Raw genomic sequence first — 22,969 nt, forward strand, 5'->3', positions numbered from 1 at the left:
GCCGCACGCATGCGCGCCGCCCGGAGCTCGCCCCGCCCCTGCCCGCCTGCCCGGGAGCGCGCGTGCGCGCGCGTCCGGTCCGTCCGGGCTGGCCCCCGCTACTCCCCCACCCCTACCGGTTGCGCGCGCGCTCCCGTTGGCCTCCTCGCTCCTACCCCCCCCCGTTACCCAGGGCAACCGCAGTGCGGCCGCACCTGAGCTGTGCGCCTGCGTCACACCGGCCAGACCCTCCCTCCCCTCGGCCCGCTCCCCCGCCCCGCCAAAGCTGGGGGGAGGGGGGCGTCGCCCCCTCCCAACAAAGTGAGTATCGATCTGCGCCCCGCCCGCCCCGCTGACACAGACCCGCCGCCGCGCCGGCGCCTGAGGCGCCCTCCCGTCAGCGGAGCTAGGCCCTTGGCGCCGCGGCTCACTCCCAGGGTGCACCGCGGCCGCGCTGGGAGGCGGGGAGCGGGGTGCGCTCGGCAGGCGGCGCCCGCTGACCTCGGTCGGCGGCCGGCGGAGAGGCCGGACTCGCGCAGCCCCGCCCATGGGCGCCGGCCCCCGCTGCCGCCCGCCCGCCGGCTCCGCCAGGCCGAGGGGGGAGTCGTCTGAGGACCGCTACGGCTGCGCCCGCAGGTGAGGCGGCGCCTGCGGGACCGCGAGCGGGGGGGCTGCGGCACCTGTCTCGGAGAGGAGGGCCGCCGCGCCCCGGGACAGGGGACTCGGGGCGCCGCCAGCCTCACCCCCATGGCGCCCCCTGCGCGGAGACCGCTCTGGAGATGAGGAAGTAACGGGATGAGGGGCCGAGCTGAGCGGCCACCGCAGGCGGGGCGGCGCGTTTGGGGCGGGGGCGCCCCTGCCGGGCCCTGGCCCAGGCTGCGTAGCGTCGCTCCGCGCATCCGAGCCTATGGGACCGGGGAGGCGGGCACCGGGGCGCCTCCGCCAGCATCCCGGGTGGGACAGCAGGGCGCGGGTACCGCATTGCAGGTGGACCGACAGCGCCCCGGGGCCCAGCCCGGCATTGTCTGGGATGCTGCGGGAGCAGGCCGGCTGGAGCACCCCGCCGCGCACGTGCGTGGGGTCCCTTGGGGACGTGGGGAGACCCTCCCGCCGCGCTGCCTGGGCGCCTTGCCGGTCACTTGCTGACGTAAGTACTCTACCTGGGAGCCCTTTCTGTTCTGTGGGCTTGGATGCTGGAAGGATTTGGTGTACTCTCCCAGCTCCGCTTTGTGATTCACGAAATCCGGGCTTGGTCTCTCCGCCCCGCAGCCCTGGTCCCGAGCGACTCTGGTCTAATTTAGGGATTCGGGCGGCCCTGTGCTGTTTAATCGCAAGCTAGGATGTTTAGCTGCGCGATCGCTTCCAAAAAAACGAGGTGGCTGAGGAGGTGAGCCGGGGGGGAAATTCCGCCCCGTAAATGTAGGCTGCAATGACTCCGTCTCAAAAGCCAAGCCGTTCAGTTGTAGTACTTTCATCCAGAAACCTGTAAGAGTGCTACCGCCGCAATTGCCTTAAAACTTCTTTTTTATTTTATTTTTTGGCGTTTGAAATTTAGCCTCCTTATTCTTAACGAAAGGGGCTCAATCAAGAACTCCCCGCTCCCTGCATTTTCTTGCCAATGAATTAAGATGGTAGTATTTGATAGGACTCTTTGAAGATGTTTGGCAGTTTGTGTCTCGTCACTTAACGTTTAGCTGATGCGACATAGTCTTTGGAAGAACGCTTTGGGGCTCGGTTGTATATCATGGGCGAACCCTTCAACACGACTCTGATGGAATATAATGATTCGGCGTGCTTCCTTAGGATAGGTTTAAAATTCAAAGGACAGTTCTTTAAGTGTTGAGAGATCTGGTTTGTAACATACGAGAACTGTTCGATTTTAGATTGTTAGAAATTAGATTTTAATGCTCTTTTTAAAAAAGCAAATGCTTTCACTTAAAAATAGGTGGTCATTCCTCTAGAGCTGCTAAGTCCCTTTGATCTTCCTGCTTTGGAAGCATTCAGGTTAACACACCATGGGGGGGGGGGGCGTGGCGGGAGGAGGGAGGGAGGACGCAGCGGTTTATCTGGTGGAATACATTTGCAAGAGTGCCGTGATTAGCAACAGTGTGGTTGCGATATAAGAAATACGTGTCCATTATAGAGCGTCTTCCCTTATTTCTGGCAAAATAGAGCAGGGACAGTTTTTTGTTAGGCACCAGCTACCCATAAGTAGCTGCTGCCACACGATAGGCAGTTGCGTCTGAATTTCATTAACTCCTCTTCAAGGGCAGGGGTCCCATGTACCTGTATGTATGCACAGGCACAGAGTCAAGGGGACTTCAGAAAGCTGGTAGGGAAGTGGAAGGAATGTGTGAAGCCCCTTGGCAGGGGGTTGATAGAATCAAGGGGAAGTTGTAGACCAGCCAGGTAGGTGCCTGCTGTCACCTTCTCAGTGTCCTGTGTCAGGCAAGCTCTCATCCTCTGATGGTCGAAGATCCCCCCTGGCAGCGCAGAGCTTTATTTAGAGCCCTGCCTTGAGCACACGCAGGAGGACAAGCAGTAGTGACGGGAAGCCAGTTCCTGCCTCTCCTAATAGTGCTCCACAGTCAAGTGCTTTATGCTGCGAAGCGCCAGTCCCAGGGGGAGGGCCTCTCCTTCCCAGACCCTGTGCTCACGTGGGTTCTCACGCGGTAGGAGTGGCTTCTTGTTAGCCTCACTTAGGCTGGAGTAGGAGACCCCATGGAGTGGGCATTGGTCACGGATGGATTTGATAACTCCCGCGTTTCCCTTCAAGCTCTGTGGCTCCTTTTTATTTCTCCCGCGGGCGCTACAGTTGTGGGCAAAACCAGGTCCCGGACACCGCCCAACCCCGTGGAAGGTTTTGACTTGGGTGGAAGCCAACCTGGATTCACAGAACTCGACTCCGCTTTACATGGTGGCCTCCCGGGGGCTGAAACACCTGCACCTTCCTCAGTTTGTCGAGAAACTCTTTAATTATGAATGATCTTTGTCTTCCCACAGCTTGTTTTTTTTACAGTTAACATGTAATCAAGGGGGAAATTACCCTTTTCTGTGGAGGCCAGCAGAGGCGGCCTTTTTGTTCTTTAAAGATCTTTTTAAAAAGGGAATGATGTCAGTGTTCTCTGAGCGTCAGCAGATTGTGAAGGTGAATAGATTTTTCTGCCTTTGCTGAAACTATTTATGAAGAGACACCAGTTAAGGGAGGCTTCTGGCGCCAGCTCCTTAGACGCTGCAGCCCCCTTGGTTAGAATGTTAGAAATTAGCTATTACTCAAGGGTGTCTCACATATCACTGTGCAAAGCCCAGCTATGTCCACCCCCAGTGAACCGCACCTCTCACCCATGACACCTGCACCGCCTTTGAATCTGTGCTGGCAACCTGAGGAGACACGTCTGGGGAGAAGCAGGAGCACAGCCTACTGAGGTGATGTGGCTGACTGAGGCAATGCCAGCCTTGGTGATTTTGTGCTTCTTGACCACCTGGCCCGTATCACAAAGTTCAGTCTACACACTAACGACGCTGACACCCGAGAGGGCTCCAGGAAGCCTCTGGGGAAACGGAATGAAAAGAGCACGGACCCTTCCCACAGCTGCTCTGAAGCTCCCTCACATCTCGTAGGTGGGTCCATGAGGTTGACTCCAGTCTGACCAAGGGACAGAGCACAGTTTCTTGTAAACACTAGAAAAGCCAGTCCTGGCTCACTGTGTCCCGTCAGTCCAGCTCACATGGACCCTGGAGGACATTCGAGCCGCCCCATAAGGTCTCCGAAGCTGTCAGTCTTTATGGAAGCAAATAGCCATCCTTCCCCCTTGGAACTCCTCAAGGATTGAAACTACCGGCCAAGCCCTTTAACCACCACCCCCAGGGCTCCGTCCATCAAGGTCCCGGCCTAGGAAACCCTGGAGCATCGTTGTTTTGTGAGCAAGAGTACAAGCCACAACGATTACAGCCTCGAGAACCCCTCCAGACAGTCCCACACTGTCCTCTGGGCTCTCTGAGGCAGACTGACGGACAGACGACACATGCCCGCGCCACTGGACTAAGATGTGATCCTGGGGCCAGTTGAGCCAAATCAGTGTTTGACCTCTCCAGCTGAGGAAGCAGCGAGCGGCAAGATCAGAATAAATGTATTGAAGTACGTGCATTTCCTCAGCACCTCTTTGTAAAATGGTGTGCCGGCTCACTCGTAGCAGACAAGCCGGTCTCATGCTGTGTGTCTGCACACCCCATCAGTTGAATGTGGTGGGGTGATGAGTCATTCGGACAAAGGCTCGCTCTCACACTGGGTTTTGAACAGGTCTGTGGCTTATGGAAACCTTGTGCCTGACGAGGAGAGAGGGGAACGTTCAGTCCTCCTCGCTGACCCAGAAGTAGAGGAGGGGCGCTCCATGGGTATTGATTTCTTCATAAGCAAGGACGGTAGGTCCTGCCATAAATCCTGCCATCAGAACAGCAACTTACCGAGTAAGGCAGCCAGTTGGAAAGCGAGAGTTTTAGAGGTTCTAGGGATTTTTTTAATTTTATTGTTTCCCTTCGCTTGTTCCTCGAGTGGGTGAGAGTTTACAGAGCGCAGCAGTCTTCCATCCGGCAGTTCAGACTCACTTAGTTGCGTCTCAACCATTGTCATCTCCGCAAAGGACTCCCTTTCCCCACGTCCTCCCAGTGTTTCCATTCCTCCTCCTCCTGGCCCTCTGAACGTTGTCCCTGGGTACTTGCTGCCCTTTCGATGTTACATGGTCAATTATGCTTTCAAGAGGTGGCTTCGTTTCTAGACCCGAAGGGTAATGAAGGGCCATAAAACCCGCCTTTTGTTCCACATTTTCTCCCACTGCATCCAGGACCTCCTAATGTGATCCTTTTCGCAGTAACCAGACCCCTTCTAGGTCTTCTGGTCTCAGAGTGCAGTCCATTAGTCTGCTGGAGTCCAGATGTCTTAAAGGATTTCTTTGTTCATCTGAAAATAGAATAATGTTATAGGGACAACTCAGCGACTCCATGTACACAAAAAGGGAGCGCCGTCCTGCACTGTGGTCCCCCCCACCCCACCCCCAAATGAACACTCCCACCCTGGTATCTGTCGGGGAGAGAAACAGCAGGAGTGTCACTGTTACACATCTCCCTACTGCATAGCCGGCTAAGGTGGACACTCGAGGGACCACAGGCTGACCTTGAGGATATTGTGGGTCAGGTGCCACCATTTCCCCCACCCCTTAAATATAGCAAAACGTAGGCCAGACCACGCGCTCCTGCGGGCACTGCTCTGCGCACTGTATGAGGCCAGCACCCTGGCCTCAGCCCACGAGGTGCCAGTAATGCCCTCCTTCTCAACAGTAATGACCCAAAGCATCTCTACTCGTTGCCAGAGGCCTCGAGGTGTGTGTGTGTGTGGGGGGGGGGGGGTTGTCCCAGACCCTCCTGGATGAGGGCCCCTGCCCCACCGTGATTGAGCTGACAAATAGCATCCTTTAATTGACTCCTCCCTGTGGTTTCAACACCTTCATCCTTTCTGCCCCTGGACCAAAACATCAACTGTAGCTAGCGTCGACCTTAAAGCCATGTCCGGGCAGGTTCTCTTGGGGAGCAGTGAGTAAAATACACAAAAGGCATTCAACGTAGATGATGTGCTGAGCCAGTCAGAGCAAGGTCTCAGTGTGGGGTGAGGCACCTCTTCCCCAGGACCCTCAACAAGAAGTCACCAACAGCACTTGGTAGGTTGACCTCCCTGTGACCCAGCCTGACTTTGCTCTAGACTTACATATTTCTCGCTTGTTCCACCACAGAAATTGCTTCTGTGGCTTTTTGATACTGCTGGTGGGCTTTTCTTTCCTACCCTTTATCTTTTTATTATTATTTCTTTCTGCTTCATTTTGTTTTTTATTGTTTATGTCAGGTTTCCCAGTTTATGAAGAGGAGAAGGAGTGGCTGCATAGGCGCAATAACTGATGCAGGGGGTCGGGGGGGGGGTTAGAGAGCAAACAGTGAATGTGGCGGGGGAGGGAGCACAAGAACTGATTGTGATGATATAGTTACAACTCTTTTTAAAAGCCTCTTAACAAGGGAAGTGTATGATAGGTGGATTTTGCATCAGTAAAACGATCTCTCTCTTTCTCTCTCTCTCTTTTTTTCTCTCTCTCTCTCACACACACACACTCACACACACACACACACACAGAAGTCACCAACGTCTCCCCCCTCAGCACAAGTTCCCTGTCTCAGTGGTGGTCCCAGGCTGGATTCAGATAGGCAAAGACTTCTACTGAGGAGTTGCTCCTTGCTGACATTCTCTATGGTGCCAGGACCCCCTCTTCCAGCCAACCTGCTATGGAAGGAGATAGTGAGGTGTGTTAGAGCAACAGATGGGTAAATGAGACAAACCAGTTAGAAAAGTAAGCTTTCAGAAGCTGAAGTTTGCACTTGAAGGGTTCAGCAGCGATTGCTAATGTCCAGAGGGAGATGAGAGCTGCGCATCTTCACAGCGCCCCACACTGGGGAAATAATAAGCCTGGTCGTTGTGTGACTCCCTTCAGTTTCCACTCAACAGAGTGAACTTTTTAACCCAGAATTGTGTTTGCATTTCCGCCCCCTCCCCCACACCCCCCTAACAGTTGTCTTATGGACCATCACTAGACTTCTCTCTGCACTGAGTCAAAAAGGAGCCCTGAGCAACTTAAACTGGGGAGCTCTGTCTGGGTGGGGGTACACTCGGGAGAGCTCCGTGCCCGCTCTCCCAGGCCCTCTGTGTTCAGGCCGGCCCTTCAGCAAGCTAGTCAGCCTCGCAGTTGGATCACGAGAGTGGGAGAGGGGCAAGGCCGTCTGTGTTTCCGAGCGTGGGTAGATGCATAGCTGGGGACCTGGCCTGTGCTCACTGAAGAACAGATCAGTCTCTGTTCGCCCTCAATCCTCAGCTGCCCTGCAGCCCTTCCTCCATCACCACTGCCCGACTGAACTCCAAGGGTCAGTTCTGCCTTCCTCTCTGGCTCGCACCCTCCCCAAGCTCCCTCTCCCACCTAAACTTGGCTGAGGGGCTTTGAGATGCAGTGTAAATCTGACACTCGCCCTTCTGTCCAGCCTCATTTTCCATCACTCCCCAGAACGTTGTCAGACAGCTTGGCGATCTCTCCTTTACAGCTAAAGTTTCATTCATACCTCCTTCTCAGAAGTGCTTCCTGCTGCTCCAGCCCTCTTCCTCTCTAGGGTTCAGCTCCAGTTCTAGTCTTTTCAAAGCAAGCCTTGGCCACACCAGACCTTATTCAGCCAGTTCCCACTGTCCACTTCCTTATGCTAGAGGATGCCAGGAAAACCCTGTTGTCATTAATTCCAGCTCCTCCCAAGGACCCTGCTTGTGGGCACTTGCTGTTGCTGCTGCTGAGTGTATGGAGTCCGTTGTGATTGACAGCAGCACCCAGACTTGCACGCCCCCCTGACATCCCTGGGTGAGTTGGAGCCCATTGCTGCAGCCATCCTCTTTGCCATGGACCCTCTACTTGACCAAGGATGGTGTCCCGTTCCAGGAGCTAGTTGTTTCTGATGGTGTCTTGCCGCCATCACTTCAAAGGAGCCTCCTGCTGTCCTTTTCCCAAGTCAGATCTGTTCATTCTCCAGGCAGTCCAGGCCTATTCCGTCGTCATCGTCTTCACTGGCACTGTCATCCAAAAGCATCAGCTCTCTGGCCTTCAGGATGCCAAGATCACCGGCCCACAGGGACCCGACAGTCTGCGTGAGAGCTCCAGGCAGTGGGGGTGACCTTTGCCAACTCCCCCTGCATCCTGGTCCCAAGTCTTACAGCCCCAAATGCTTTGTAACAAGACTGAGTGCCCTGGCAGCACATTGGATGGATCCGCTGGCTCCGTGTTACCTCTAGTGCAGATCGACAAGGCAAGGGGTGGGCCGGCCCATTCCAGTTTCATGTCCAGAGGGGCATGAGCATTTGGTGGGATCACAGGGTTGCTGGCTCCCAAGCTTCTATAATCCACAAACCAGGTTGTGTTTGGGAATTGGAAAAAAACTGAATAAAGAGAACTTTGTGACAAACTATTGTTCTTGTCTTTGTCATTTCTTCTCTGAACTGTTGTACCCCATCCCCCAACCCCTACTTCCCCACTCTCCTGCCAAAGCCCTGCACCAGTATTTCTGGAATTTCCCATCTCAACAGGGGCCAAGCTGAGTGGGATGCTGGGTGCCCTTGGCAGGGCCACACCTTGAATCTGAGGTTGCCGCCACCTGGTTGGCTCCCAGCAGGTGGGAGGGCAAAGCACACCATGTGCTGGCCAGTGGCTGAGACCCCACAGGAGGCACTCACAGCCCTCCTCCTTTCCTGGAGGCCAGCCAGCTGGGAGCGGGGCACTCGCTCTGCTCTGCTATCCGAATGTTCACTGGGCAGCACCTTCCTGCTGACCCTGACAGCATGCCAGCGCTAGCAGTCCTTCCCTCCACCTTATTCGCAGGCCAGGCAGGGCAGTCTCTCGGGGCCCTCCTACTCACGGCCACACAAAGGAGGTTTCCTAATTGGGGGTGGGAGGCAGGCCAAGTATTGAATGAGACCCCCCCTCATCCCAATTGCAGGACAACCCCGCTTGAAGGGCCAGCTCAGGCTCCTCCCCACTGCTGTCAAGTCAGCCAACTCATAGCGGATGACACTGCAGGATGGAGTAGGACCTGCCCCACAGGATTTCTGAGGCCGCGAGTCTCACTCACTGTTCTCTACAGAGCAGCTTGATGGGGTTTGAACCACAGACCTCTTGGTTAGCAGCCAGGTGCTTGAAGTACTGCGCAGACGTTCGTTTTTCTAGTGCTGGGGAATGTAGCACAGAGCCAGGCAAAGCAGTCCCTGTCTTGTGGCATTTACTTTGTTGATAATTTCAGATAGCGGCCTTGACTGGGAAGATGTGACACGGGCTGGCACGCTGACAGTGGCAGCTAGAGCACAAGCTCCAGGGGACCTGACGGTACAGAGGAAGCACAAGCCACACAAACTCGGGGGTGCCCTTGAGTCAGTCGGTTTCCTTACAGAGGGGACTGCCAGCCCGTGTCTCCTGTGGAGCCACTCGGTAGGTTCCGACCGCCGATCGTCCAGTTCCTGGCTGAGGCTGGACCACCGCGCCACCAGTGCGCCTCCAGAACGGGGCCTCCGGGACCAAATGAAACCCACCTGGGTGACCCTGCATCCTGCAGCAACGGTAGCAGCAGACTCAGCACAGTTCAAAGCCATCAGGCCTGCGTTGGCCACATGCGGCCATTTAAATCATAACGCATAGCGAATTGGAAAGGTCTGTGAAGCCCCATTTCTCAGTGCCCGCCTTGCCGGACAGCACTACGTCCCGGAGCAGCTCCATGAGCGCTGCAGTTACGTTGGCGATGCTGCTTCAACCCCCCCACCCCACCCCCACCCTCTGGGCAGAGGAGACAGCAGAGTGTGCCCTTTTTGCCCAAGGACTGTGCAGGCTGGCTGAACTGGGCCTTGGTGCTGAGCCTGTACTTTCACTGCCGCTCGATGTCTATGCCTAGGCCAGCCAAGTTCCCTCTTAGCTGGACCACAATGATGGAAGAGGTCCCCAGGATGGAATCCTGACTCTGGGGTTGCGCCAACCCAGAGTCCCAGTCCCCAGTCACGCTCACCACCAGCCTGCAGGACTGAGTTGAGCTGCCCCTGTGGGCTTCCTCTCTCTACAGGGGCCAAGAGTCTCCTCTCTCTCCTGCAGAGTAGGGGGCACCTCCCCCAACCCTCCAGCGCTGAACTCACACCACCACCAGGGGGAGGCAAAGCTCCCGGGAGATCCACGGTCTATACAGGCCAAAAGAGTGAGGTGTTAGAAACCACTAAATTCCATTAAGTATCTCCATCAAACAAGGCCCACAGGTTTGGTTTCCTGGGGTCTAGAAAAATGATGCCCAACTCTAGTCTAAGACGTGTACAGTAATAAGGTGATGAAAAAGGTTTTGAAATGTCATAAGCAGGAGTACAAGGAACACATGCTGTTGGGGAAAAGGCACCAGTGGACTTGTCAACTGAGTGCTGCCATGAACCTTAACGTCGGTCAAGAACACAGTTACCTGCATTCTAATAGACGGAGGCGCACCTGTATGCTTCACCTCCAGACCGCAGCTTCTCCATGCTTACGCCCGGGGTCCCGTCAAAGCTGCTCGTACAGCATCGTCCTGAAGGCAGACAAGAGACGGGAGAGCCCAGCACCCAGCGCCAGCCACGGGGCAACTACTGTAGTTGTCAGCACCATCCTATGACCACCCATGCCACAATGCCCATACCTGGAGGAATGTCCTAGTGGGCACGGGAACCACTGAGAACTGGCCGTGGCCCTGTGTGTTGAGGTGCCTGGTCCCCACACCACAGGCTGGGGCTGGAGGAGGGCACTTTCCAAAGGCATCAGGCAGAAATGGCTCTGGGGAAGCCGAGGCTGGGGGCGTCTCAGGCTGTGATGATCGTCACAGACACGGGCACAGAGCAGCCCTCCGGTCTTTACTGACGGTTTTCACAACTGGGTGGGAGCACCGCCTCCTGATGAGGCCGCCTCCAGCTCTCGCCTGAGATGACGATCACACCCCTGAAGAACCACGAGGCTTGCGCCTGGGTCTCTTTCTGAGGGGGACTGTTCACACTCCCACAAACAGAAAGGAGGGTGGCTGCCCCGTGTGAGTGGTGGTCGCCAGCCCACACATTGGATCAGACAGGAACAGCTGAAACACCCAGCTTTGGGGGCTGTGGCCCTGAGAACCCAGGGGCTCTGGACATGCCACACCAAAATGGCTGAGTCCCCACAATGTGGCTCTAGCAGAGACTCATTAGGACACACAGCTAAGTAAAGTCCACTATTTCAACCCACAGTGGCCCATACACACGAGGATTTCGAAGCTGTGAATCCAAGAGCGGGCTTTCTCCTTGGAAGCAACTGCTGGCCTTGCAGTTAACAGCCCAGTGCCTAACCGAGAGGGCCACTAGGGCTCCTTCAGCTACCTGCAGTGGGCTCTGATCGGGGTCTAGGCAAGCCCTGCTGAAACGCCTCGCAAGGGGCCACACAAGTGGGAAAAGTCGCCGGAACATCTATGGACAGTGACCTTGACGAGGCTCTGGGCAGCTGGAAGCTAGCATTCCCACCGGAGCAGGACGTGGTGCACTTTCCCTAATCTCCCCTGCCCTCCCATGGCCGAGAACCCAGGAGATACAGGCATCTTGCCTCTGAATTTACTTTGTCACCGATGGTTTCTACTGGGTTAACAGATGAACAGAGCCCTGGTAGGTCCCAGAACCAACCAGGTGGTATAGTGGACAAGCCCTTGGCTACGAACAAAACGTTGGCATTTCAAGCCCATCCGCTGCCCCTCCGGGGAGGGAGGACGGCCTGGGGAACCTTAGGGGGGTAGGCAGCTGTGCGCCCACAACAGCAACCACAGTGTGCAAACGACTCCCTGCTTCAGACGACCCAAAGGCTGTCGCAACAAGCATGGCCCCATTCCACCTCGCAGAGGCCCTCAAGGCAGGTGAGCTGGCCCACAGGGTCTCTACAGCCATGAGTCCTTAAGGAAGCAGGTAGCCACATCTGCCTCCCTCAGGGCGGCTGGTGAGTTCAAACCACCCACCTCTTGTTTAGTAACCAAGCACCTAACCACAGTGCTTACCAAACCCACTGCCATCAAGAAGATTCCGCCTGAGTGGTCCCGTGGGCCAGGGTAGACCTGCCCACGGCTGTCATGGTGACAGAAGCAGAGCACCAGGCTTTCCTACCATAGTTCAAGCTGATGACCTTGAACTGCCAGCCTTTCAGTTAGCAGCCAGGCACCTCAACCACTGCACCACCAGGGCCCTGCAACTGCAAAGACAAGCCCTACAGTAGTGGGGAGACCATGCCTGCTTTATTCTCACCCTTCCATCTACCTCTGCACCTCAGCTTTTCAACAACAGCCTCACTCCATGCGCAGATGCTTTGCGGGGGTTTTTCCATCTTCCTTTCCCGGAATTTAACTCAGAAGGTACTAGAAGGTGTGGTTCTGGGCATTCTCTTGCCTCTGACATAATAAAAGAACCATTGTGAGGAGGAGAGCCCACCTGCGGGGAGCCCACCAGCCCAAGCCGCCATCAACAATGTGCCTCCCTCTCCTGGCAGTCTGGGAAGCAAACCGAAAGGAAGCTTCCAGAGAACTGGTCGTCCATGTTGGGCCTGTCGAACCAAGTGATGACGGTCCCAGGGCCCAGCATCATTAGGTGGAATTGCTGAAGTCATCGGAGACTTGGAGGAGACCTGGGAACACGGTACATGACTTCTGAAATGAACCAAGTGTGTCTCGGTTTAAAGATACTGGTTTCTGCACAAAAACAAATGTGCAATCGAGGCCAGCCACAGAGAGCACCAGAAGGTAAGCAGTGACTTAAGGGAGCTAAAACACCTGGCCATGGTGCACTCCGTCACCGAACTCACTACTGTTGGACTAGTTTGATCATTTCACAGGTTCACCCCGTTTAAACTCTTAGGAAGGCATTAGCATGGACCCGTGCCGCAGAGGGGCACATGAGAGGCACCCGGGGTGCTTTGGCGTGAGTGCAGCGAGTGATCATCCCGCCTCTACCTATAAGCCATGGTTAGCTAAATAGGCAGGTGACCACTCCATTGCAGCATGGCTCGATGCAAGCGTGCAGCACCTCAGTTAATGGATACCTTTCTGTCCTACAACCTGGGCCAATGTTTCTCAAAGTAGGCAGTTGCTGGGCAAGGTCTAAGGGGGCTGCAAAAGCAGACCAGACAAAACCGAATTCTCTGCCGTCGCCATGTCCATTCCGTCTCATAGTCACCCTACAGGACCGGGAACTGCCCCTCTAGGTTCCCAAGACTACGTCTTTACAGGAGCACACAACCTCCTCTCTCGCCCACAGAAGAGCTGAGGGGCTTAAACTGCGGACCTGGTGCTTCACAGCTGTACCCACAACTAAAACTTCCTAGCAAGAGCAGATACTTACACTTTATCCCGCCGTACAGGCTAGTACAAAGTGTGTCATTGCCGTCAGTGAGGTGTGTGGGTGTGTTTTTTGTGTTTTCTGAAAAGAGTGGTAGTGGTAGGCCAAAAAGTTTGGGGACCTATGACCACCCTAATGGTTCATCTGGAAAACCATAAAGGCTTTTAAAAGCAAGTAAGCACATGACCCAGGCCTAGCAAAAACAATTGAGATGGTTGCCACCATGTAGTAAGGGCTAAGAACTGCTCCCTCTCTTGTACGTGTATACGAAGACAGTTTGGCATTTGAGTCACGGCAGCTCTTCGTTGTCAGCCGGTAGGACAGCTGAAATCTCTTCTTACCCGCATCACACAGGCAGATGGGGAAGCTGGGGAGATACCAACTGCTTGTACCTTCATGCCGAAGGAGCATGGGAAATGTGAAGGTATACATCTGTAAATTGGGGGCTCAGGGTCATCCCAAGAAACAACAAGCTGGTGGTTGTTGGGCGCCATCAAACTGCACAGCAGCACAAACCTGCCTGGTTGCTATGTTTGCGCTCACTGTTACAGCCCGGTGTCAGGCCACCTTGTCGAGTACTTCTCCCTCTTTTACGCGGCCCGTAGCCAAGCAGGGTGCCCTTTTCCAGACACTGGGCTCCCCTGATGGCATGCACAGAGTGCATGAGACCAAGTCTCACCATCCTTGCTTCTAGGGTAAGGTGACCAGACACCCTGCTTTGGGCGGGACAGTCCCGATTTTTAATAATTTTTTCCCACGTCCCACGTCGTTTTAAAAATGTCCCAATTTTTGGAAAGAATGCATGACAAGCTAGGGTATACGGTTTTCAACTGCCCTGTGACTATTTTGCCAGGATATGAGTTTTATCAATGGTGTCCTGCTGGTGTCCCGCTTTACCAATGTTAAAATTTGGTCACCTTATTCTAGGGAGCACTCTGGCTGCACTTCCTCCAAGAACGACGGGTTTCTGGCAGTCCATGGTCTAGTCAGCACTCTTTGCTAGCCTCTTAATTCAACAGCCTCAATTCTGCAGTCTCCTTCCCAAAACCAAACTCACTGCCATCGAGTCAGTGCCAACACAGCAACCCCATCGGCCAGGGTAGAACTGCCTTTGTAGTTTTTCAAGACTAACTATTTATTGGAAAAGAAAGCCTCATCTTGCTCCTGAGGAGCGACTGGTGGGTTTGAACCGCTCACCTTGTGGACTGCAGCCCAACATGTAACCACCATGCCACCAGGACTTCTTAGACATTCTCAACTAGCATGTCCAGTGAGTTGCCAGTGTTTTCTTCTCAAGGTTATAAGAACCAGTCTGTTTCATAAATGATGAAATGCTCACCCCACAGTGGTCCTCCTGGAGACTGCCCGGGAGAGAGAGACCAGACCAGCCCTACCAGGCACAGCCCAGCCACCCAGCGACCTCTACCGTACAGCCACCTCCTCCTAGATGCTGGGTCAAGACTGCGCAGGCATTCGGCCCCCACCCACTGGGGCAACCCATTCCTAGTTCCTAGGGAGGGGAGTGAGGGATGTGGGTGTGGGTACACCTGCTTTTCATCCTCCCCACCCCCACCCCGTGGGGTTTGCCAGTTTGCCTGAGGCCCAGGGCCCTCCCAGGAGGTCCTAAGACAAGAGCTTAGGTACTTGGCCTGAGACCACTTGAAATACAGGTAGCATCCACATGGAGCTGCCCCAGACATGTGACGTGGTCCTGAGAGAGCAGCCAGGCAGGGCCCCCTAGAGGATGAGCTCATCAGACTGCAGAGAGCTTGGCGGAGAAGCCCATCACTCAGCCCCCCGTGGCTCCAGCTTCCCAGACAGGCCGAGCATCATGTTTCCACATCTAATTGCTCTGCTCCAATCTGCTCCATGACAAGCAGCATTGGGCTGCACAGTGTTCCAGAAGGTAGTGGCCTGCAGGATTCGGGGGTGGGGGCAGTCTCTGACTCATGATGTCAGAGGGTTCCAGGAAGGCAGTAGGAGAGGAAGTGACTGACTGTCCCTTCATAGTCATCCTCTGCACATCTTGGGGTGCTGAAGGGCATAATACCGTCTTCCCGTGGCTTGCTCACGACTGGAGGACCAGCCTAAAGTGTGACACCATCATCCCCTAGTGCAGCGGTTCTCCACCTTCCTAACGCTGAGACCCTTTCTTACAGCTCATGTGGTGGTGACCCCCCAACCATGACATTATTTCTGTTGCTACTTCATCACTGCCATTTTGCTACTGTTATGAATCGGGCTACCTCTGTGAAAGGGGTTGTGACCCACAGGTTGAGAACCGCTGCCCTAGTGCATCTGTAGTGACTCTTTCTGAAGGAAAATCATTGTATACTTTTCTTCTGACTATAAAGTAATACATGCTGGTTAATCTTCACATGACCCACAGGGCATGCATTTTCCACCCGCATTGTCAGCTGCTTGGGTTACTCTGGAAGCTGCCGTCCCAGTTGAAGTAGGCTGTGCCACCTGATGGGGGCCTGTATAACTGCATTTTCCGGGGAGGGGAGTAAAAACTAGGTGCCCCCCCCCCAACTCTACCTAGAGAGTCCACACAGGATAGTGTGTCCCACACTGTTGTATCAAACTCCATTACCTAAAATACTTTTTGTCTGGGTTTAAGCATGCCTTCAACTAGGGAAAGGCACTCTGGGGGCACCGTGGGTTAGGCATTGGACTGCAGTTCAAAACCACCAGCCACTCCTGGGGAGAAAGATGAGACTGACTGCGTCTAAAATGGTTTATGGCCTCGAATCCTGATATAAGGTCACTTTAAGTCGCAGCCAACTCAAGACACAAGGGGGTTTGGTTTGGTTGGTCCATTTCTAAGAACACAGTGGTATCAACAAAATGGTCAGAGCAGAAAATCATCTGATGATGGAAGGAGATTAAAGAAGTTTCACATTGAACCAGAATAGAATAAAAGAATCTCCCACGCTCCACCGTCCAGAGCGCCATGCTTTTAACATTCTGTGTGTCCTCCTGGCTTTCCTCTGGCCTCGTGTGTACAGAAACGTGACCATCTCTGTACAGCTTGTGGCCCGTTTTAAAACTGAACGTAGACCTGCACCACCATTTTCTCAGTACCGTCTTAATTGAGAAGGGCCTCGCTGACCCCCTTACAGCAGACATGCACATTGGTTTGTGTGGCAGCTTCCTTGCAAGCAAGGAGAGGTTTGCTAGTTTCCACGGGGGTGGGGGGGTGGGGGATGTCCTGCTTTTGGCTTCTGGAGACATACCTATGTAACAGAAGATGTCAGCTGCCGAGCCAGAGAACCCAAACCAAGTCAAACCCAGGCTCCTCCTCACAGCAACGGTGTAGGACGCAGTGGAGCCGGCCCCTAGGATTCGCAGGGCTGTCATCTTGATGGACGGGTACACCTGCCTCCTTGGAATTGTCTCCACATTAGACCAAACTCCCTGCCAAGGAGTAAGTGCTGACTCATAGCGACCGTGCAGGACAGGGTAAGACTGCCCTGTGGGGTTCTGAGACGATCATCATTGATGGGAGTAGAAAGCCCCATCCGTCTTTCTCCCACGGAGCAGCTGGTGGTCTCAAACTGCTGACTTTGGGGCCATTGGCAGCCCAGCCTGTGGCAACTGTGACACCAGGGCTCAGCAGAGGTGGCTCGCCAGGTTCAGGTTACCATCCTCCTGGTTGCATCTGAGCACAGTAACCACTGCGCCACCAGGGAGGGCTCCCAGCAGAAGACAGGGCCCTTGGGAACTCCACCCGATGTTTCCACATTTGAATGAGTGTGAATTTTTACTGTTATTTTTGACCACTGTATACCAGAGAAGCCACCAGCTGCGCCTCCTACTCCCTTCCTCGCCGCTTAGCTTTAGCTGCTATGTTTATCAAAACACTTCATGACAAACACGGTTTCTTTTAGCCATAAAAACAAATCGCACCCACTCTACCCCCTTTGGCTTCCACTGTCATGCCATTTATTCTTACAGAAAAACTCCTGACGCTGCTTGCCTGCTTCACTTGTGTGCCCAGCTCTTGAGGCTGTCCGGACGCCACACGAGTCAGCGAGCTGGAACACATGCTCAGACAGAAGCAGCAGCCGGGTTCTGCACCAGGAAGCAGCGTACTCACACAGCATGCTTTTGGGGGGGACTCCGAGTCGCAGCCGTGCTCGTGTACGGCCATGGGGGTGTTTGGGGTTGAGAGTTGGAGGCCTCATTAGCTGGGACCCTTCTACCCTCATGCAGAGCACTGTGGGCTGCCCCCAAAGAAAAAGCCACTCTCCTGCTTATTCATGTGCTGCCCTGGCTTCCTTTATTGCAGCTCTTCTCAACCTCTGGGTCACAACCCCTTTTGGGGTCAAACAACCCTTTCACAGGGGTTTCCCAATTCATAACAACAGCAAAATGACAGTGATAACGTAGCAATGAAAATGATTTTACGGTTGGGGGCGTCATCACCATATGAGGAACTGTATGAAAGGGTCGCAACATTAGGAAGGCTGAGAACCACTGCTTTATTGGCTCCCGAGATGGTGGCAGGAGTTTGGTGGTGCAGTTGTTACGTGTTGGCCTGCGATCCACGGGTCAGCAGTTAGAAGCCGCCAGCTGTTCTCAGGAGAGAGCTGGGGCTTTCTGCTCCATAAAGAGTTACGGGCTTGGAAACTCACAGGGCAGTTCTGTAGGGTCACAGTGAGTTGCGTTGATTGGGATGGGGCACGCCCCCCAAGAAAGCCAAGGCTTCCAGAAAATGCTTCCCTGTGCTTTTAAGACCTCCCAATCTTCCAGCAACCAGGTTTTGAGCTAGCTTTTGGTCCTGCCATTCAGAAGTCTCCCGTGTGTGTTTATGTAACTCCTGACTGATACTTACTTAAAATAACATCAACCCAATCCTCCATAGGGCTCCTGAGACTGACTCTTTCCAGGAGCCTCCTCTCTCTCCCTCAGTATGGCTAACAGGTGATAAACCTCGGGCCTTGTGATTAGCAGCCCGCTGCTTAATCCACTGTGCCACCAGGTACACCACATACACCCCAAATAAAAACAAACTGTCATGGAGCCCATTCCAGCTCACAGTGACCCCACAGGACAGGGAAGGACTGTCCCTGTGAGTTTCCATGACTTTTCCATGAAGTACCAAGCCCGCATTACTGTTTATCGAGCCCCTACTACGTGCCAGACCCCGGATGTGTTCAGCAATCCTGTGAGTGAGCTAGGACGACAATGACTTCATTGGCCCCGCAGGGCTCCTGTTTAACCTGAGACCTCCAGAGTGTGTTTCCCATCCACACGTTGTGTGAGGTCAGACAAGCCTTGGCCTCCGTTTCTTCACCCAGAAGCCAAGATGTTGCTGGACTAGCTGGCTTCCCGGCCGTCCTTCACCTTCAGCATTTCTGGAGGCATTGCTCCTCCCTCCGGGCACACAGCCACGGCCCCTGTCCCTGGGCCAGCACAGCAGCACTTAGGCCACAGGAGCCCAGAGTCCGCAGAGAGGGCCACTGGGGAGCAGGCCTTCCAGAAAGGCAAGGCCTCGGCCTCCAGGTGAAGGGGCTCATCACTTATTCATGATGAGCATCATAACTAATTCATAGTTGCCACATGAGCACCGGGGGCCTTGGCCTTGCTCCCGGTGCTAAAATTAGCCCTGTGCCTCTGCGGGCTCTTAGGCCCGTTCTCCCTGACTGAGAGCCCTGCTACCAGAGACCCTCTCTCCAGCTCAGGGGATGAGGCAGAGGGCTGCTGTCAGATGCAAGCCCCTTGGGGGCTGCCACAACAAGCCATCTGGTGCCACTCTCCAGCAGGCAGCCCGACTGCCAAGTCTGCCATGAGCACCCAGACAGCAGGGACAGCTGGGGAGCAGAGGCCAGAGGGGCCCAGGGGTGCGGCAGGAGCAGGAAACCACCTCCCAGGAGCACCACCATGAGAGTGGGTGTGTGCTGGGATGAGGAGGAGCTTCAGGAAAGGTCAAGTGAGCCTGGCTCTGCTTCCCCCTTGAACATCAGAGCTGGTGGCTGTGCCTCCTAGGGGCGACTTTGTGCCAGGCCAGGCAGCATGCCCCTCTGCTTGGGCCTGGGGCTGAGGGGAGAATGTCGCCTACCCCAGGGAACCAACCACCTGCAGGGGCCCAAGGGGACCTTGAAGGCACAAGCTGAGCCCCCAAGCCCCCTCCCCACCTCTACTACCACCACCACCACGCACACACACCAGCCTCTCGCCTTATCACTTCCTGGCCGAGACAGCTATTGCAAGAGCTCCTTGGTGGCGTGTGCTGTGGTGCCAGGAGATGCTGGATGGCAGGCTGTGGGAGCTTCTTCCCACCCTGACCTCAGCGCCCCTTGCAGGGCGGGACACCATCGTGGTTCTCCTTGCAGCTTCCACAACCCCAGGGCAGGTGGGGAGCCTGAGGGAGGCAGGCTGTAACTAACATCCAGGTATCGGTTGGCCCAGAGCTGAGAATCAGATCCCTGACAGCCTCGGGGTCTGCACCTCTCCAGGCCTGAGCCGGGACATCAGCGCTGTCCCGCAGGACTTGGAACAGAGGGCCTCCCACCTGTGTTGACTTCCTGAACACGCAGCGTGAGCAGGAAATTAACAGAGGTGCGAGAGTCTGCCTGGGAGAAGGAACAAGGACACGACTTCATTCCTGTCGTCAACAGAGGCTGATGACCATCCCACAGGGCACACTCGGCACAGCCTGGCTCTGGATGTGCCCTTGGGTCCCACTTGGGTGTTGTCAATGGACCGAGCTGATGGCCCAGGGCTGGGGACACCGTTCACTCTCCAGGCTCATTATGTGGAGGCCCGCACGAGCTCGGTGCAGTGGGGTTCTGGCTGCAGGCTGGCCTAGCTGAGGTCTTACAGGACTAGTGCTCTCAACAGACCCATGTTCCCCTGGGCTTGGCAGCCTGCCTCTTCGTCAGTGGCCTCCCAAAGTGGGGAGCAGTAGATATGAGGGAAGGCTGTGGGGTCCCCTGTGCTGAGCTCCACTGCAGTAGCCGCCCCCACTCTCAGGCTCCGTCTCTCTCCCCAGCTCTATCCAAGGTGGGGAGAGGGCACTTTCTGTTCCCAGAGCCTTCTGGCCAGTATGACCAAGCCTGTGTCCCCCACAGGTCACCTGGATGTCAGGATGGCTGCAGCAAACCTGGAGAACCAGCTGCACAGCGCGCAGAAGAACCTGCTGTTCCTGCAGAGGGAGCACGCCAGCACGCTGCAGGGGCTGCACGCTGAGGTCAGGCGGCTGCAGCAGCACTGCACAGGTACAGGGCCAGGGGCCTGTGGGGCACAAGTAGCCAGTCATCAGGCAGGACCAGGCTTGTGCTCCCTAAAGGGCAGAGTGAACCGGGAGGGGTCGCCTCCTGCCACCCCAGTGTGGTCCACGTGTGACACCCGCCTCACACAGCGGGTGTGATGCTGCAGAGAATGCCCTGGACTACTGAGGCCAAACCCTGGGTGGAGCCCTGTGGAAGGGACACCAAGACTACACCCAAACCTTGGAATGCGCGGCCTTACAAGCTGCTCAGCTCTGGATTGCTGGGGACAATGCAGGGTTCCCCCAGGGGTCTCCACCTGCCTCCAGTGCTGCCCAAACCCATCTTTGTGGGCACAGCTCTTGGGCTACTTAGAACACGCTCTGCCTTTTCAGAGCTGGTGGATGTTTGGGAGTAAACTGTCCCCGTACAGAACAAACTGCTGTCTGTCATTTGTTTTTCAGACCTAACATATGAGCTGACTCTCAAGAGTTCGGAACTGACAGGTAAGAATGTTGCCGCCCCCCCCCCCCCACCACCTTCTTCCCCCCGCCCTCTCCAGTCTCAGCGACAGCCCCTGAAATGCCACTCTTGGAGGAAGTGCGGGAGCTGGAAGCACAGCCAGGACGCTGTCAGAGAATCGGCCCCCAATGTTAACAAGCGGCTGTGGGGGCAGTGCTTGTGTTTTCTCTTGGTTGATGCATATATTGACAGTTTGTTATCTGCCTTCCGGGACTTCCTATTTTTCTAATAGGGATGTCTGTTTCTATAATCAGGAAACCCAGCTGGTGTGATTTGAACTAAAAAGGCAGGGACAAAGTAGTAGATCTGGCCCACTAGCCACCCCACCCCCCACCCCCGTATCCTTAGAGTTCATATGAGTGACCAGGTGACTGGATCGACCCCCAGTCAGAGTCCCCAGAGGCTGCTGGGAAAGGCCAGCTTCCTGTTCTCTCAGCTCCTGTCGAGAGAACAGCCCTGGAAACCCTGTGGGGCAGCTCGGCTTGGCCCTGCGGGGGTCACTGTGAGGCGGCCTTGCTTTTGTTGGTGTGAGTTCCCCTCACAGTTGCAATCAGAGCTGCTCAAGGGCTGTGGCCATTTCACCACCACACCTGGGCCAAAGGGCCCAGTACTGTCCCGGACACCTGCCATCAGGTCAATTCCAACTCCTAGCACCTTGTCCGCGCAGAGTAGAACTGCCCCCTGCACATTTCTGAGGCCGTGAACTTGGAGAGGAGTGGAAAGCCTCACCTTTCCCCCCAGGGGCCAGGGGCGGCTGGGCTTTCCCACTGCTCTCCTTGCATTCAGCCGCCCAGCGCTCTGCCCACCCTGCCAGGGCCCCTTTTCTGACTTCAGTGCATGCACGTGTTTGAAACCATTGTTTCTGCCAGAGCAGGAAGGTGCACACAGGGCACTTACAGTGGGCACGCAGTGGGGGAGGGGGCAAGGGGGTGCGAGGGACACCAGAGCCGTCCCCAGCCCACAAGCCGCCCTCTGTGGCATTTGAAGCAGGCGGGAGGGAGGCGGCCCTATGGGGCTGCAGGCTCTAACCGGCCCATGTTTGCAGGCGAGGGGGCTTCTCGGAGCAGCGAGCTCCAGCAGAAGTGCGCGGCCATGGAAGCTCAGCTGCGCTCCCAGGACCAGGAGAACCGGGAGCTGCTGGCCGAGCTGGAGCAGAAGAACGCCATGATCCTGGTGCTGGAGAACACCCTCAAGGAGCGCGAGAAGAAGTACCTGGAGGAGCTCAAGGTCAAGAGCCACAAGCTGAGCCTGCTGTCGGGCGAGCTGGAGCAGCGCGCCGGCACCATCGCCTACCTGACTGCGCAGCTGCACGCCGCCAAGAAGAAGCTGCTGAGCGCCGGCGGGACCGCGGAGGGCAGCCCCTCGGGCAGCCCCTCGGCCCAGAGGTCCGTGCTGGCCAGCTACAAGCCCGCCCCGCCCAAGGACAAGCTGCCCGAGACGCCTCGCCGCCGCATGAAGAAGAGCCTCTCGGCGCCCCTGCACCCCGAGTTTGAGGAGGTCTACAGATTCGGGGCCGACAGCCGCAGACTGCTCTTGCGCGAGCCGGTGGATGCCATGCCCGACCCCACCCCGTTCCTGCTGGCCCGGGAGTCCGCCGAGGCGCACCTGGTCAAGGAGCGGCCCCTCGTCATCCCTCCCATCGCGTCCGACCGCGGCGGCGGGGCCAGCGAGCAGCCCAGCCCGGCTCGCGACAAGAAGGCGCACGTGGGGGTGGCCCACCGCATCCCGCACGCCGCCCCGCCGGCGGCGCAGCCCGAGCTGGAGACGCTGGCGGTGGACCAGGTGAACGCGGGCAAGGTGGTGCGCAAGCCCTCGGGGGCCGACAGCGCAGTGTGACGCCGCCCCAGCCCGTGCATGCCACAGCCCCTCCTGCTCCTGCTCCTGCCCCCGCCGCCGCCCACGCGACGTGTCCCCGCGCAGAGTATGTAGACGCCCCGCTGTGGCCGCGCGCCCGCCGCCCGCTTGCCGCTTCCCCTTGGGGCCCGCCCGCCCGCCGGGCCGCTGGTTCGCAGGCAGAAGCCGGCCCAGGGCCTCCACGGCCGCCCGCCTCGGGCCTCGCCCGCCCGCGCCCGGGGGTCCCGGCGCAGGACCCACCCCGGCGGCCCTGGCCGCACAAGGGCGGCTTTGCGAGTTGTCTCAGGAGCTCAATAAGACAAATTACTCTCCCACGAGGCCTGAATGTGTCTTTCTATTTTTTGTTAGTTTGAGCCACCATGTTCAAGAGCCCAACAAACTTTATTTTCTAAACCTGCTTCCTTTCTGTTTTGTCTTTTCTTAAAACGCGGGA

General features: G+C 56.1%; 2 protein-coding genes across 3 annotated transcripts in view; one reads left to right on the forward strand and one right to left on the reverse strand.

Moving 5' to 3' along the window:
• ZNF664 (zinc finger protein 664) overlaps window positions 1–417 on the reverse strand; it is a 29,402-nt gene extending 28,985 nt beyond the window's left edge. The window contains exon 1 of the mRNA XM_075535070.1: window positions 343–417. The gene's annotated coding sequence lies outside the window, so the exon portion shown is untranslated. The remainder of the gene's footprint in view (window positions 1–342) is intronic.
• Window positions 179–22,921, forward strand: CCDC92 (coiled-coil domain containing 92). 2 transcript variants are annotated; one of them, XM_075535067.1, is made up of 4 exons: window positions 179–300; window positions 20,023–20,169; window positions 20,625–20,666; window positions 21,728–22,921. In XM_075535067.1, the coding sequence occupies exons 2-4, from the start codon at window positions 20,040–20,042 to the stop codon at window positions 22,516–22,518; spliced, it is 963 nt and encodes a 320-aa protein (XP_075391182.1). In that variant the 5' UTR covers window positions 179–300; window positions 20,023–20,039; the 3' UTR covers window positions 22,519–22,921. The 2 variants fall into 2 exon arrangements, with proteins under 2 accessions (XP_075391182.1, XP_075391180.1); XM_075535065.1 differs by lacking the exon at window positions 179–300 and adding an exon at window positions 336–615.
• The last annotated feature ends 48 nt before the right edge of the window (window positions 22,922–22,969 follow it).

Source organism: Tenrec ecaudatus, chromosome 16, assembly GCF_050624435.1.
Source record: "Tenrec ecaudatus isolate mTenEca1 chromosome 16, mTenEca1.hap1, whole genome shotgun sequence".
In the NCBI taxonomy this organism is placed as follows: Eukaryota; Metazoa; Chordata; class Mammalia; order Afrosoricida; family Tenrecidae; genus Tenrec; species Tenrec ecaudatus.

Coding starts and splice junctions, on each gene's coding strand:
- CCDC92 (XM_075535067.1), top strand. CDS start 20,040: ATGGCTGCAGCAAACCTGGAGAACCAGCTGCACAGCGCGCAGAAGAAC. Junction 20,170..20,624: donor GCTGCAGCAGCACTGCACAG/GTACAGGGCCAG, acceptor TTTGTTTTTCAG/ACCTAACATATGAGCTGACT. Junction 20,667..21,727: donor CAAGAGTTCGGAACTGACAG/GTAAGAATGTTG, acceptor CCATGTTTGCAG/GCGAGGGGGCTTCTCGGAGC.